The sequence below is a fragment of the Telopea speciosissima genome, chromosome 1 (genome assembly GCF_018873765.1).
Source record: "Telopea speciosissima isolate NSW1024214 ecotype Mountain lineage chromosome 1, Tspe_v1, whole genome shotgun sequence".
Taxonomy (NCBI): Eukaryota; Viridiplantae; Streptophyta; class Magnoliopsida; order Proteales; family Proteaceae; genus Telopea; species Telopea speciosissima.
This window is the reverse complement of record NC_057916.1, coordinates 64,736,207-64,752,315: the sequence shown is the minus strand read 5'-3', so window position 1 is coordinate 64,752,315 and position 16,109 is coordinate 64,736,207. Positions and strand designations below refer to the sequence as shown.

The window sequence follows — 16,109 nt, the reverse complement described above, 5'->3', positions numbered from 1 at the left end:
ACATTTTGACATTTAATTATATTAAATTAAATTATTATTTTTTCGTTTTGTAAATTGCAATTGCATATTTTAGTTGTTTTCATTTATTTTTTTTTGGGTATGCTATACTACTAAATTATGTGTAGCATTGTCTATATTTGAGATATATGGTATATACAGACAAAGTAGTACACTGCCAACCTAGGGTACGAAAACAAACCAACATTCTGAATGTATGTTTTTAAAAATCTAAAAGTTCCAATGTGTTAATTAGGGTCTCCTTGAAGTTTCGGGCCAAACTATGGCCATTTGATCACCGAAATGGTCAAACGAAACCAAACACCAAAATCTGCAGAGTTTCAACTGAAATTCGGTGGTTTTGCTAATTATTTTGGTTCAACCAAGGTCGAGACTCGAAACCTTGGTCAAAACCGACTTCTTAAACCTTGAAGTGAAGACAGCTAAAAACTGGTGCATGACCACATCTAAAATACCCCTAAACCTGAATAGAATAAAATCCAAAAAAGAAACACAGAAAATTTTTCAAAAGTCTCTCTTTCATCAGAACTAGAAATTTCTCTATGTCAAAAACCAAAATAAGAAGAAATAGAAACATTCCTTAACCAGCAACCATTTTTTTCCATGCCCGAGAAAATAGTGGGTCCTTTGTCCAATGGCACCTTAGTGCTTCATGAGGAAATCACCCACTGTTGCAGGCTTTCCTCAATTGAGCTTCTCCTATGTTTGCATAAATAATAATGACTAAAAATACATTATTAGATTATGAAAATGAACTTCCCTTCAAATGTTCTTAGCACTCTTGTCAGAGTTTGAGCTGTTAGTTTGAAAAGAAAATCAGAAAGAAAATTAACTACACTGAATATCATTAGAATATTAAAATGTGGTTATGATGTAATACAATATGTTCCTACAGTTATAGAGGTTTCTGCATTTTGAGTCCCCCCCCCCCCCCCCTCCCCACTTTTTTTTTATATTCCACTTCAGCAAAGTTCCAAGCAAATCAGCCTGCACAAAGAATATAGACACAAGCCTGACCTCCTGACTTGCCAACCCATAAGAAATTATTGCTGAAAGGAATTAAAGGCACATAAGATACAAATAACAGAAAAAACATACTTTAATTTTAAAGAAAGCACTCTTCATTAATCAATTTAATAATTCACTAAAGCAATAGATAGTGACATTGGTCTCAACATTGAATTACAGATACATCACTAACTTCTAACCGTACTACCCCAAAAAAATTCGCAGCAGACTTAGAAACAACTCAGCTATCATTATCAGTTTAACCCTCAACCCAAAAACTTAACAAGTTCCAGTTCTTCCTAATTACACAGTAAATGACTAAGCAAGTGTCAATTAAAACATTCCCAAAGGATATTTCACATCACTGTTAGTATCAACCAAGTTAAATGTCAAAATTTATATTAAAAAGCATGAGTAGAATCATATAAACGAAATTCCACAAGATCCATTCCTACTTGCAGGGTTTAGAGTTTTGTATGTTACCCTTCATCACCAATCCTAACTCTTATTCTTATTCTGAATGTTGTATATTTCTCATCCTCTTCTTTCATCGGAATCTGGTTGTAACCCGAATATGCATCCATGAAGCTCAACTTCTTTTATTTGGCAGTAGCGTCAATCAGTAGATCTATCTGGAGGAGCGGGTACTCGTCCTTTGGACATGCCTTATTTAGGTTGGTGTAGTCCACATACATTCTCCACTTCCCATTGGCCTTTTGTACCATAGCTACATTAGCTAGCCAAGTTGGTAATTGTTCCTCCTGGATAAAGCCCGACGCTTTCAACTTCTTTACCTCCTCCCTTCATTATTGTTTTCCTGTCTGGGCAAAGCTTCTCCTCTTCTGCTGGACCAACTTTCTTGCAAGGTCCAAGTGCAGGGCGTGCTCGGCGATGTGCCGCGGGATGCCCAACATGTCCACGGCCAACCAAGCAAACACGTCGGCGTGACCTTTAAGGAAGGCCCCCAGTTCCTTCGCCTCCTCTTCCTTTAGCAATGCCCTGATCTTGACTTTCCTGGTCGGGTCGTTATCATCGATTGAGACCTCTATCAGCTCTTCCACTGGTTCTCCTCGTGGGCGCTTTTGTTCATCCCGATTGGTTTTCAAGCTTGTTTCTATCAGAAATTTTGGGATGTCTTATCTAGTGATGTGCTGTCTTTTGTCCATCATTTTTTTACTCATGCTTCTATTCTTTGTGGGGTTAACCATAATACAGCCTGTAAGGTTTCTGAGTTTAGGCCGATTTGCCTTTGTAATGTCTCTAACAAGATACTTGCCAAAATTCTTGCAAATCGTTTAAAGACTCACCTCACCTCTTTTATCTCCCCTTTTCAAGTTGCCTTTGTTCCTAGGCCACTAGTTTCTGACAATATTATTATTGCTCAGAAAATTTTTTGGTATTTAAACCACAAAAATGTAAAGGTGATTTTGTTGCAATAAAACTTGATATGTCTAAAGCATACGATAGACTTGTTTGGTCTTTGGTTAAAGATATCTTTGATTTTTTGGGTTTTGGGGAGCATTGGGGTCGCCTGATTTACTCTCTTTTATCCTCAACTTCCTTTTCAATAAAATTGGATGGTAGCCCTTTTAATTTTTTGCAGCTTCTAGGGGAAATCGTCAAGGTTGCCCCCTAAGTCCTTATCTTTTCATTTCTGCTATGGATGTCTTATCTAGATTACTAGCTGCTTTTAGGGATCTTAATTTATTCCATGGTATTAAAATTGCTAGAAATGCCCCGGAGATTCCTCACCTTCTTTTTACAGATGATACCTTCATTTCTTGCAGAGCTACTGTTGAGGATCTGTGAACGATCAAAGCTGTTCTTGATCTCTTCTCTGATCTTTCTAGTTAAGAGATTAATTTTGAAAAAGTTAGTCTCTGGTTTAGCAAAATTGTTCTTCCTTGTGACAGGCACACCCTATGCTGTGTTATTGGCATCAAGGAGATGACCAAGAAATCTACTAATTTGGGTGCAATGCTTTTTCATTCCAGATCTAAAATTAAGAACCTTGAATTTATTGTCACTCGTGTTACTAATGGACTTGCTTACTGGAAAACTATTTTTTTATCCTTTGCAGGTCGTTGGATAAGGATCCAATTAGTGCTTTCCTCTATCCCACCTTATCTAATGTCCTGCTTCTCTTTTCCTCAAAAAATTTGCAGGAATCTTGATTCTATCTGTCTCAAATTTTGGAACGGATGCACTTCTAATTCTAGGAAGATCTCTCTCATAGCTTGGGATAAAATTTGCCTTCCTGTTAAACTTGGAGGATTGGGCCTCAATCATTAACACGTCTCTGATCCTCAAACTAGCTTGGCGTTTGATTTCTCAACCTACAGCTTTATGGTCTCAAGTTCTCAAAGCAAAATATTTCCCCTCTTGTTCCATGTTCTATCCCAAAATTTTAACCAAGCGAGGATCGTGGACCTGGAACAACATTGCTAGTATCATTCCTATCCTTAAACGTATCTCTTTCTGATTGATAGGTAATAGTTTAAACACCTCTTTTTGGGATGATCCTTAGATCCCAGCCATTAAGGATTTTTCAATTCCCCATCACTTAATCTAAATCTAAGAAATCATATGGTAAGTCACTTTTGCTTTTCTAACCGCTGGAATATTTCATTACTTTCATCTTATCTTCCTAGTTGTTTTGTTCATAAAATCAACACAATTCAATTGTCGACTAATGAAGACCGTTGGTGGTGTACCCTTGCCAAAGATGGCCGTTTCTCAACCCGTCAGGCTGTTCTTTATCAAACTCTTATTATAAAACGTATTTATTTCAATTCTAAGTGTGCCACCTGGTGGAATTTCTTTGGGAAACTTTCTACACCCTAAATTTAAAATATTTTTTTGGCGTGCTTTACATGCAGGAATTCTAACCAAAGGAGCTATTTCGAAATGGATTCTAGTCGACCCTAATTGTGTATTATGTGGGCACTCACCGGAATCAATCTGGCACATTCTCCTCTCTTGCACCTAGACCAAGCACATCTGGGTTGCTGGCCCTTTGGGACTGAGAATAGAGCTTCTCTCCCACCCATCATTGGACAAATCCGGCATCTCTTTCCTCTCCCAAAACCATCTTGACAAAAAATCCCTCAAGTGATTTTTCTCTATTTTTATAATTACATGTTACTTTATATGGGATTCTAAAAACAAAGTCATGCTTGGGAAAGATGGGAACAATGTCTCTCATCAATCGTTGGATCACAGACCTTAATGTACCCCACCCTCACTTCTATATGAAAATAATATTGTTTTCTCTTCTCCTTCGTATAACCCGAAATTATGTTTTAAATTTACCTCAGCTTGATTATCCGGTTTTAATGTGCAGGAATCTTCAAACCAGGTGTAGATTCTGCGGCTTGGGCTTTTTGTATTTTGTCTCATGGACGCATCATCTTGGCAGCTGCTGGTTTTTTGACTACGTATCATGCTTTGGAGCCAGAAGTGACATCAATAGTCTCTGGATTACAACAAGCTTCCAAAATGAGTTTTAGGATTAAGGAGATTTGGATCTCAAACAAGGAAGTCCTTCAACATCTCCCACAGCCCATACAGAGTCCTTGGCCATGGGATATTTTGTCTTTGTTAATTGATCTTAACACTGGTGTATATGCTAATACAATTTTCTTGCAAACTCCTGATAGCTCTTTAATTTTTTGGATGACAAATTTTGCTTGGAAAGCAATCCAAGGTCATCAACTCTATTGGTATGATAAGAATAATGTAGATACTCTCTTTATTCCCTAGTAATTTCATTTTTATTTTCCATAAAAAAAAATGGAGAGAGAGAGAGAGAGAGAGAGAGGATTTTTTCGATTTATTATTTCTTAACGATTCCAAAGCCGATCCTATGAAGTGGATCGTTTAGGCCAGAGTCAGCTGATTACAACCGAATTGGATCGGAGTTGGACTGGAATCGTCGAAGACCAATTTCAGCACCAATTTCACTTCCTATAGCCTTGTTTGTCCCCTGAGGAAGGATTATTATTTCTCATTCTGAGCATTGGATAGATGGGATATTCTTATGGTATATGCCAAATTTAGTGGTCCATTGTATGACCGGGGCACTATGCATAGGGATCTTCCCCTTGTTTCTTTCATAATTTTTTTTTTTTCAAAATTTTCCCTGTGAGGTCAGATCCTCGGTCACGACCAGCAATAAAAGCAGAACCATCTTTAAGAGAGGGAGATGTATCACTTCTAGAAGTAGTGGTGCTGTGTTGAAGACGTGCAAAAGACAAATTAAGAGATGACACTTTTTCCCCGGCACGTAGCCAACTCTTCATTGACTAGTAATCAAGATTCAATCCTGCCATAAACTTTGCAACATGAAATTCTTCTCGTTGTAGTTTCAGTTGCTCTAAATTAGTAGTAAGGCTGATGAATATTTAGTTCTTCTGTAAAACCCTTGAAAATACTGAAATACTCATTCAAGGAATGATCACCCTGTTTCAGATTCAAGAGTTCATCATATAAATCATAAACACGAGACATATTTTCTCATGAGAAAATGTTTGCATTAGATCTTCCCACACTCCTTTTGCAGTGGTGTGGACATGACATTCACAGATAAAGCGGGGTCCATATTATTCCATAACCAGATGAGGAAGATATCATTCTCATGCATTTACTCCTCATAAGCTTTCACATATACATGTTCCTTTGAATCAACAGAAGAAGGGTCTGATTGAATATACTTAAGTTAGCAACCCCAGTGAGTTTGATGGTAGTAATCTGAACAATAATAGTGTCTGTAGTGAGTTTGGTATCAACCATAATGCAACCAATGGATAGCAACCGCAACACAAATCTGATATAATGAAGAAATAATAATCCAACAGAGCAGCAACTCTTATCCGACAACACTCAACCAATTAAGGTGAATAACACCTTAAAATTACCCTCGCAAACTCGGGATAATCTGGTAAACCAACCTGAGAATTGACCAGATAATGAAAAATAACAAGAACCTGCCAAGAAACAGAGTGCTGCCAGCAATGTTTGGGAGAAAATTTGCTGCCAACAATCAGCAACTCAGATGGGCTCCAAAATAGGATCGAACAACCTCCTATAGGTAGGGAACAAAACCACAAAAGCACACCAGGATCTGATGGACATAAAAAAATATTAAAAACTCACCTTCTGAAAAAGAACTCCAAAACAGAGTACCACATGGAGTTATATAGAGTACCAATTCATAAGGATCTCAAACAGAAGTCGAATGATCTTCTAAGAGGGGTTAATTAACCCTGAAAAAATGAGAATGCTTGCTCCATAGATTTGCAGTAATCGAAGATCTATAAGTTTTCCAAACAATGAAATTCCAGATCTACTTCAATTTTAAATTGTAATCAACTGTACCCCAATCAGCTAATCACTTCATGTAGATCAATAAAGAGATAGAAAAGACCCTAGTTCATCAACATGTCATCAATAACTAAGGCTTAAACCATGGTAGGTAGCATAGGTCATGGTAGGTAGCATAGGTTACTGCAACCTTCACAAAGAACCCTTGTTGACTTTCAAAACCAGAATCAGTGATTAATATAGGTTATTCAAGGAGCTCTGGTACCATGTAAGGGTGTCAATTCTGTACCGATACCGTACACTGAAATCGGAACCGTACTGTACCAAACATATTCAGTATGTTACCGATATGGAAAAATGGTATCGCACTCGGTACTGTACGGTATCGGTATGGAGGTTGATACCGTCGGTACATACTAATACCGTACCGAATTACCAAATACAAGTACCGTATTATAATAATATATACTTAAATATACTAATTTATATATAATAAATAATATATATAAGTATATATGTACTAAATACATATAATAGTTTATATATATAAGAATATAATATATTTCATACTATATATATTAATTTATGTATATATAATATAAGAAACCATATAACAAATACTGTACACCGTATCATATACATACCGAATAAAACCATATACCATATAGATACCGTATGGTATGGTATCAGTATGAGAAAATGGTACCGTGTGCGGTACGGTACGAATACCGGATACCGTACCGATTGACACCCTTGATACCATGTGACAGTGTATACCTTGGTAACCAGAAAAGAGAGAGAGAGAGAATGGAGGGAATTGGTTCAGCAATAGAACTAGTGAGCTGGACCAAGACTTTATTTATAACAAACTAAGAGTCATAATTAGAATAGGAAATATACCCATACCCCTACAAGGAAAGTATCCAAAAGCAACAAAAAAAAACTACACCAACTACATCTCACTCATGATAGGAACAAACTGAAAATCGTGGGACATACTTTAACACATATATCCAACAATTTATTGACATTATATTTTTCAACTGTTTTTTTCCTTTATAGGAAAGTTTTTCCTTTGGCTTTTTAAAACCTGTCACTTGGCCAACTCCGTTTTGATTAAAAACTTAACATGTGAGCAAAGATCCTTCTAACCCACTAGTTCACAAAATTTCAACTCTATCCAACCTGCCACATGGCAGATAATAGTGCCAACCTAGAGAAACATTAGGACTGAAATCTAGTCAACAAATTTCAACACAAATTCATTTGTAAAGGTCTTTAGAAACAAAGGATAATCTAAGTTGGTAAAAATAATTATAAAAGGCCTCACAAGTAAAATTGCCTCCTCAAGGAAATAGACAAAAGAAAATAAATTATAGGTCCTAAAGGTAAAAGTGACTTAAAGAGAAATCCTAAAATAGCATAACTACCTCATATTAGCCCCTAAACATAAGTATGACCAGACCTCATCCTCTTCTTTCTCAACCTCTCTGAAATTGCAAAAGCTAGCTCCAGTGATTGTGATGCATTAAGTCTGGGATCGCAATGTGTATGGTAGCGGGAGCTCAAATCATCATATGTCACTACCCTTGATCCTCCAATACACTCTGTGACATTCTGACCTGTCATTTCCAAATGAACTCCTCCAGGGTGGCTCCCTTCTTGTTCATGTACATCAAAGAAAGCCCTCAACTCCGCCTGAGATAAACAAAGAGTTTCTCTTTCAATTAATCCTTGGGACAGCCAGCCTGCAGATGACTTTGATGGTTGAACATTATAAAAAGGTTTTGATATCACAATATAGAGGTTGAGTCAATTACCCTGATTGCATCAAATGAACGGGTCTTGAGGCCACACGGAGCCTTGATAGTGTTTCCATGCATGGGATCACTCACCCACGTGACAATAAGCCCTGCTTGACGTACAGCTTTGATCAGATGGGGGAGCTTTACTCGCATGGGCTCTGCGCCCATCCGTGTGATTATAGTCAGCCTTCCAGCCTTGTTATGAGGGTTTAGAATTTCACATATTTTCACAAGCTCCTTTGGATCCATCTTGTCACTCACCTGTATGAGAAACACCAATATCCATGTTGGAAATCCAATAAAGCAAGTTTAACATAATCCAAAGAAATGCATCCACACCAACTAGATGATGGATAAGTGACTTGGCCAGATCATGAATAAAGTGCCTGAGATGTTATTCTATCTATCTATCACCATCAGGCACTAATACTTCCTAGATTAGCCTGAACTGAAACTAATACAGCCAATAAAACTAAACAGTAGCAGCTCCTCATTACAAGTAAGGCTAGAGACCAAGCAAATATAAGCACATAACAAGTAGAACTTGAAGCCGCAGATGCAACAAATTCAGATGACAGGGATTGTCATTTACCTTAATCCCAAGAGGATTGGATACACCCCGAAGAAATTCAACATGGGCCCCATCCAACTGCCTGGTCCTCTCGCCGACCCAAAGGAAGTGAGCAGAGCAGTCATAGTAGAGGCCAGTTGTTGAATCCTCACGTGTCAATGCTTGCTCGTAGGGAAGATGAAGGCATTCATGAGATGTCCAGAATTCAGTGGTGGTCATTATAGGATGTTCCATGGTCAGTCCAGAAGCAACCATGAATCCCAGAGATTCGTCTATTCTCTGAGCAGTTTCCTTGTACCTGTCCTCAATAAATAAAGCCTATTCAATAATTCTATGGCCATGGAAACTGGAGAAAAAATAAAAAGAACTGAAATTTATATGCATAAGAGATATATGAAATCTAGAAGATAATAGGAGACATACCTGTCTCCCTGCTCACTATGTTCAGTGAAATCAAGGTTCCACTGTTTCACTCTCTGCATTGCTGCATATCCACCAGTGGCAAATGCTCTGAGAAGGTTTAAAGTTGCTGCTGATTGCGTATAGGCACTAATCAGTCTTTGGGGATCTGGAATTCTAGATTTCTCATCAAAGGTGTCACTGTTGATATTGTCTCCCTGATAACTGGGGAGCTTTACTCCATCCCTGATCTCAAACGGATCAGACCTAGGTTTTGCAAATTGGCCAGCCATCCTTCCTACCTGTTCAGAAATTGGAGAAGGAAGCCAGTAAAATAGATGACATCAATATACGAGACAGATTTTAGGATTGCGCATAATTAAACATAAAATTCAATACAAATCAACCACCCGTTGAGTGATTATTTCTTTAAAGAAGCAGAATCATCTACTGTCTTAGTCAAACGAAAGGAAGAGAGCATAATTCAGCATTGTCAAGGAAAACTGCAACTGTTAAAAGTCTTGTCCATTGGACATCTGATATTCTAGGCGCAGTTTCCACCATAAACGTTAGAAGCAACAAGCAGTGTTGCATGTACTGACATGTTAGTTGGAAATGGTGCACATTGGGGAGTCTGACAGCAAATTGAAGAAAGATAAATACAGTGATGTGCAGACCTAGTATGTCATAACATTCACATATAACATACTTATAGAAAATGGCATGAAGGTTAACAAATGGTCATATTAGCCGCATAGAAGCTATCAGAAATGATGGGGTTTATAATACATGTTAGATGTTCACTTCTTTCAAACAAATTAGGAAAAAGAAGACCAAGAAATTCATAGCTATTCAATAAGAAAACCAGGGAGCATTAGAATTGGACATCGCGTCTAATATCATCCATTTGGAATCGTTTTATTCGTTTATGCAACACTTGCCACAAGCAATACAAGAACAAACTTTCAGAAAGAAGACACCTAATGCTGTCTCTTTTACCCAAAATTTTATTTCTGACAGTGCGCGAAACCAAGATAAAAATAGATTTGGGTCATTATCTGGTTAGTCCTGTCATGAACAAAACGACATCACACCATTTATCATAACTTTTATTTCTATAAACAAAGATCATTCTTTTCAAGACAGAATTTTCTCCAGCTCCTTATCTTCTTGAATAAAAGATGCTGAGGATTTAGATTTTTCTTTCCTCGGCAAAGAAAAACCCAAATCACACAACTAGAGAGGAATTCAATATAAATGAATGAATTTATATTGAATTCAATATAAACATAGTATATGGAGAGAAGGCATCATCAAATAACCTCACTAATCAGGCAGATAAGCACAGATATTTTGGGAAAAAAATGAGAAAATCCCAAAACCAGCTTCCAAAGTGACAGAAAACCAGAACACTGAAGAAACACAAATTAGTACCATACAAGCATCAACCAATCTTATTAGAAATATACCAGATTCAACACACGAGTAATTTGAGATCCAAATTTACAAACAGAAGGACGATAAAAGGCCAAAGCTGGAGCAACCACAAGAAAATTGATCCTTGATCAATCCATCATAAGCAATTAAAGGAGACAGAGAGAGGAAGGACCTTGATGACGGGAATTTGAGCACCGTAAGTCAAGACGACCCCCATCTGCAAAAGAATCCTGAAGGTATCCCTAATGTTATTAGCATTGAATTCTTTGAAACTCTCAGCACAGTCACCTCCCTGGAGCAAAAACGCCTCTCCGAGAGCCGCTTTTGCAAGCCTTTCCTCCAACTTCCTGGCCTCTCCGGCAAACACCAACGGAGGGAATCTCTCGAGGGTCTTCAGAACGGAATCGAGCTCCTCTTGATTAGGGTAAGAAGGAATTTGAAGCGCCTTCTTGGATTTCCATCCATCGAGAGTCCAATTTGAAGACCCAGTCTTGATCTCAACGGAAGCTCCGTTGGATTTCTTCGCCGGTTCGGCCGAGTGAACAGCGTAGACAATTTGCGGCTTTAGATAGAGCTTTGTAGAAATATGGTGGACAGAGGTCTTCGTGGCGGTGAGATTGCTTGCACCGGCAGCAAGCGCCATTGTTGCTGGACCGGAGCTCTGTTTCTGGAGCGTGGAGGGTGTTGCTACAAAACATCGATATTTTGCTCATCAGAAAAAAACAAAAAACACATCGATATTTTATTGATGGAGTCACGAAGGGGAAGAAGAGTCCTCGAAAGATGCACAATTACGGGAATACCCATTAGAGAGATGAGACTGCTTAGGTAAATCTCTCTCGCAGCAGGGACATCTCTCGTGATTTAGTACAGGTAACACACGGGTGGGTATGTGGGCCCACATTTCTCTCTCAAATCTCTATGAAGATACACGTAGTCGACGTGGCACATGTAAACCCACGTGTGAAAAGAGATGATTATCTGTATCGAATATCCCCGTCTTTCAGGACTCTGGAATTTTTTTTTGATGAACCTTAAAATATTTTTAGGGAAAATTTCACTTATCTCCCCTAGGTTTGCCTTAATTAAATTTTCATTCATGAGATTTGAAAATTTTCATATACCTCCCTTGGTGTCTAAACTAATTAACAAAACACCCAGTCCGTTAATTGTATATATTAAATGTTAAAATTATGTTTTAATTGACCAAAATACCCTCATCTTCCTCAAATCGTTAGGATTTGAAATACCTGCAACTCATCTTCCCCAAATCAATAAGTTTCTAGAAAAAACCTGCTCTCACTTTCACTATCTTTTCATTGAATTCTGTTAGGAAAAACTCTATTTGAAGAAGGAAACTGAACGCGGTCTCGCTATCTTAAAGGAGATATTTGTCCAACACGACAAATTCACCTTCAGGAATCAACAAAGCAATAAAAAATAAACACAGAACTCCTTTTAGAGATACTGAATTGCAAGAGAGAGAGATATTTCGTTTGAACACAACACTTCTATTTTATAGAAGTGTAGCACCTCTTCTGAATAGACATATCTATTTATTTTGTATATAGACCATTAGATTGATTGCCATCCAATCTAAAGGTCCAGATTAAACCAGAGATGAACTTGTTCATAACAGTCATATCCTATCAAACGTGACCGTAGGATCTTCTAATCCGACGGATCTGATCATTTCAAAAAATCAGCGTACCAGATCAGATCGCTTTAAGATTCTTGGTTGGGATAAACTGGTATTTGAAGAACCTTCTTGGATGTCCAGCTACTGGGAACCCAAATTGATGAACCACAACAACCATCATTTTCAACATCATTTGCTGTTGTTTTTGTTGTTGGAGTAGTCAGGATACCTGCTACAAACAATTAATGTGGAGGCAAAAGAATAAAAAAGGGATAGTGATTCAAGTAAGTTAAACAAATAACTGAGAGATTGATGTCATACAAATGCCACAGAAAACCGTAATAGCACCTGCTTCTTTACCCATAACTTGAATTCTCTTCTATGTTTCCTTTAAGTTCTGTAAAAGATTACAAAACAGCACTCTGAGAGACAGAGTGAGAAGAAGAAGAAGGTAATCTGAATTTAGAAACACAGGCAACTTAGGTATATACGTGGATTAATGTTCCTTCTTCTTCTTCTTCCTTTTTTGTTTTTTTGGTAAATTACACGTCACCCCCTGATTTTCAAACGAAACTCAAATCATCCCTTGGTTTTTGAAAATACTCATCTGTCCCCATCTACAGTAACGGTGTTAGTTTGTTGTTAGTTATTGGTATGAAAGGACTATTTTACCCTTATACTAAAACATTAGAATTAAATTTACAATACTACCCTTCCTTCATCTTCAAGGGTAGTTTGGAAATTTAAATTTATTTAACTGGCTGATATCATCACTTAACAGCATAAAACTAACCGTAGGGACTAATTTGTTATATTGGGGTCTAATACAGGGGGTGATTTGAGAATTTTCAAAAACCAGGGGGTGATTTGAGTTTCGTTTGAAAACCAGGGGTGACGTGTAATTTACCCTTTTTTTTTTTGTTTTTTGTTAAAGATAAGCAAGAATTTATTAGAGAAAAAAAAAAAAAAAAAAAAAAAAAAAAAATAATAATTTACAGATTTAACGTCTAGGCATACCCAGGTGGATAAAAGAGTACCCGATGAAATTAATTCTACTGATACATAATTAAAAATCCATTAGTGTAAGAATTATATCATATGAAAATAATCCACTATATATTATACCCTTAGAAGACACATATCCACCCAAAGGCCTTTCTAAAAGTATTCAAGTTGATAGAATTGGTAAAAGGACAAAACTATCCTCTAAAAACATCATTCATGTGTTGCAATAATTTTTATTTTAATTTTAAAAATTTTTTACTTTACATCTTATTATTAACAAAAGGAGGCATTGTAAACGACTAAAATTATGTAAATAATGGTATAGAGATAGGATTTTGTCTTAACGGGGCCAATGAGAATACATGTAGAAGGATCTGTTTGAATGGGATTTTTTATTTCACTAGGGATTCAATGGTAAAATCAAGCAGTACTATGTCTGGGCACAAGAACTATGAGACCAGTTAGCATTCTTTTCCCTATATCTATTTGGTAGTTTAATTTTAAAAATAGTTTGTGTATTTATGATAATAATAATAATAATAATAATAATAATAATACGGGTTTTTAAGGTCATATGATGAATGTAATCCAAAGGCGATGAGAGAGAGAGAGAGAGAGAGAGAGAGAGAGAAGGGTTTTTAAGATAATGTGATGAATGTAATCCAAAGGCGATGGATAAGAGAGAGAGAGAGAGAGAGAGAGAATTATGTAATTCTTAAATAACTTTCGGGGAAAGGTTTTGAACATGATCGTGTAAACCGTGTATGAAACTTTTCCCCCCCTTTACTTTTTTTATTTATTTATGAAATCCCCCCTCCTCTTTCCCCTCCGTTTCCTTCTACCATTCTTCTCCGTCACCGGCTCCCATCCCCCTCCTCCTCCGGCTCCAGCTCCCTCTTCCCTTCCCTCCCTCTCTCTCTCTCTTCCACATACGGCTCCTACCCTCCCACCCCCTCATCTTCCACAACCCTCCATGCCAGCATCCCTCTTCTCTTCCCATCCTTGTTCACCCAAGGTTTCCATTATTTCCTCTTTCAGGTTACCCTTAGACTAGTCTTGTGACATTTCCCATTGTTGGCCAAATCATAACCTTCCCTTTCATCTCAATTCTCAATTAATTCATTCTCGCATTCCATCAACACAGTTTGTTTGTTTTCTAAGCAGCCATTTTCCCTCCTTGGACAAACTATCTACGATCGATTATCCATCATGTGGAACAGAGCTCTCCTCCTTTTGGGGTTGTCGATTTTGGCCTTTGTTCAGGCTATAGATGGCTTCTCTCATCACCACCAACTCGACCATCAATTCGTAGTGCAGGATACCGACGGCAATGAGCTTCAAGCAAGGATGCCGTACTACATTGTCTCCGCTATCAGGGGATGCGGCGGAGGGGGTGTCTCGGTGGGCAGAAGAGAGAGCTCCACCAGTCAAAGCCACACGGCCCACACCCCAATGGTGAAGCAAAGCACCAACGACAGGAACATGGGTACCCCAGTGATGTTCTCTCCAGCATCCTCAGAACACCCAGAATTGGAATTGCCGTCTAAAGAAGAAGAAGAGGGAACGATGATAATTCGGGAATCGATGGACATGAACATTTGCTTCTCTGGAATGGAGAATAGGGTGTGGCAGGTGGAAGAGATGAGGGAGCAGTCCGGAGGGTGGTGGTGGTCATCGTCAAAGAATTCGAGTTTGAGGTATGTGACGGTGAAGGGGAAGCCAGGGCACCCAGGGGAGTCGACAATGAGGAACTGGTTCAGAATCGAGAGGAGATATAGGATCGTCTACTGCCCCAACGTCTATGAGTCTTGCCATGTGGTGTGCGCGAGGGTTGGGATCACCAAGGAAAACGGCGAGCGATGGCTATCGGTTTCAGATCACAGAGCTAGGCAGTCCCACGACAACAACAAGAAGGATGAATAAAGAAAGAAAGAAAGAAAGCAGAGTTGAAAGGAATAAGAGAAGAAAGAGTCTAGCTATGGCGCTGGCTAAGCAGATAACCTCTTCCTTCCTAGGGAGCTGGAGCTGGAGGAGGAGGGGGATAGGAGCCGATGACGGAGAAGAATGGTAGAAGGAAACGGAGAGGAAAGAGGAGGGGGGGGGGTTTTCATAAAAAAAAAGTAAAGGAGGGGGGGGGGGGAGTTTCGTACACGGTTTACATGACCGTGTACAAAACCTTTCCCCAAAACTTTCCAACTATAAAAAATTTTCTAATCAACTTAATTTTAATTTCTCCAAAATTAATTATAAAAACAGACTAAACTATCTAAAACATTAAAATAAAGCCCAACCAAAACTGCCTCCCGGAAGGACAGAACCTAAACAAAAAGGGAACAAATTATGAACACACATATTACTAACTAGAATATCAGTTATAAAAAAATGGAGAAAAGTTCTATGTAGAAAGAGTGTATTATCCACATTCAAACATAGAGGGAGGCAAAATGATCACCCCATCTCTCATAAAAAGCAAAAATCCCACCCCTCTTGATGCCAACGTACATATTCTGATTAGCCCATGCAAACCCAAGAGCCATGCACCTCATAGAGAACGCTGACCCTAAATAAATATTAGGCAGCGAGATATGACATTATTGGTTTGGGCAGGTCGCAACTCCCAAATAATTGAAAAAAACATCTCCCAAATAATTGAAGTTCAATTAGGACGTCCGACCCTTCCAATTATGGACAATGGTGATGCGATGCGGCCTGCAAGACAACAGGAGACAAAAATGAATGGGTCTTTCTGAAAAGGAATAATAGCATTATTTCCTTGCGAGTCAGAACCCCAAATTCATGGATTCAGAAAAGATAGTGCTGCTCGTCCATTAAAAATACCATCAAAGATTGGCCATGGGAGCTAGAGCTCCATCATTGCTCATTTTTTTAGTCTCTATCCGTGTTT

At 38.2% G+C, this 16,109-nt stretch overlaps 2 protein-coding genes across 2 annotated transcripts; one reads left to right on the top strand and one right to left on the bottom strand.

The window, feature by feature from the left end:
• Nucleotides 1-7,745: 7,745 nt before the first annotated feature.
• Nucleotides 7,746-11,220, bottom strand: LOC122648982 (phospho-2-dehydro-3-deoxyheptonate aldolase 2, chloroplastic-like). The gene is made up of 5 exons (XM_043842314.1): nt 10,733-11,220; nt 9,148-9,425; nt 8,746-9,022; nt 8,169-8,414; nt 7,746-8,046 (listed from the first exon to the last, which is right to left on the bottom strand). Exons 1-5 carry the CDS (start codon nt 11,201-11,203, stop codon nt 7,792-7,794), a joined length of 1,527 nt encoding a protein of 508 aa, XP_043698249.1. The 5' UTR covers nt 11,204-11,220; the 3' UTR covers nt 7,746-7,791.
• Nucleotides 11,221-14,413: 3,193 nt separating this feature from the next.
• On the top strand, nt 14,414-15,127 carry LOC122652973 (21 kDa seed protein-like). Its single transcript, XM_043846869.1, has one exon. The coding sequence runs from the start codon at nt 14,414-14,416 to the stop codon at nt 15,125-15,127; it is 714 nt and encodes a 237-aa protein (XP_043702804.1).
• The last annotated feature ends 982 nt before the right edge of the window (nt 15,128-16,109 follow it).

Coding starts and splice junctions, on each gene's coding strand:
- LOC122652973 (XM_043846869.1), top strand. CDS start 14,414: ATGTGGAACAGAGCTCTCCTCCTTTTGGGGTTGTCGATTTTGGCCTTT.
- LOC122648982 (XM_043842314.1), bottom strand. CDS start 11,203: ATGGCGCTTGCTGCCGGTGCAAGCAATCTCACCGCCACGAAGACCTCT. Junction 8,415..8,745: donor CCAATCCTCTTGGGATTAAG/GTAAATGACAAT, acceptor TTTCTCATACAG/GTGAGTGACAAGATGGATCC. Junction 8,047..8,168: donor GTTCATTTGATGCAATCAGG/GTAATTGACTCA, acceptor TGTTTATCTCAG/GCGGAGTTGAGGGCTTTCTT.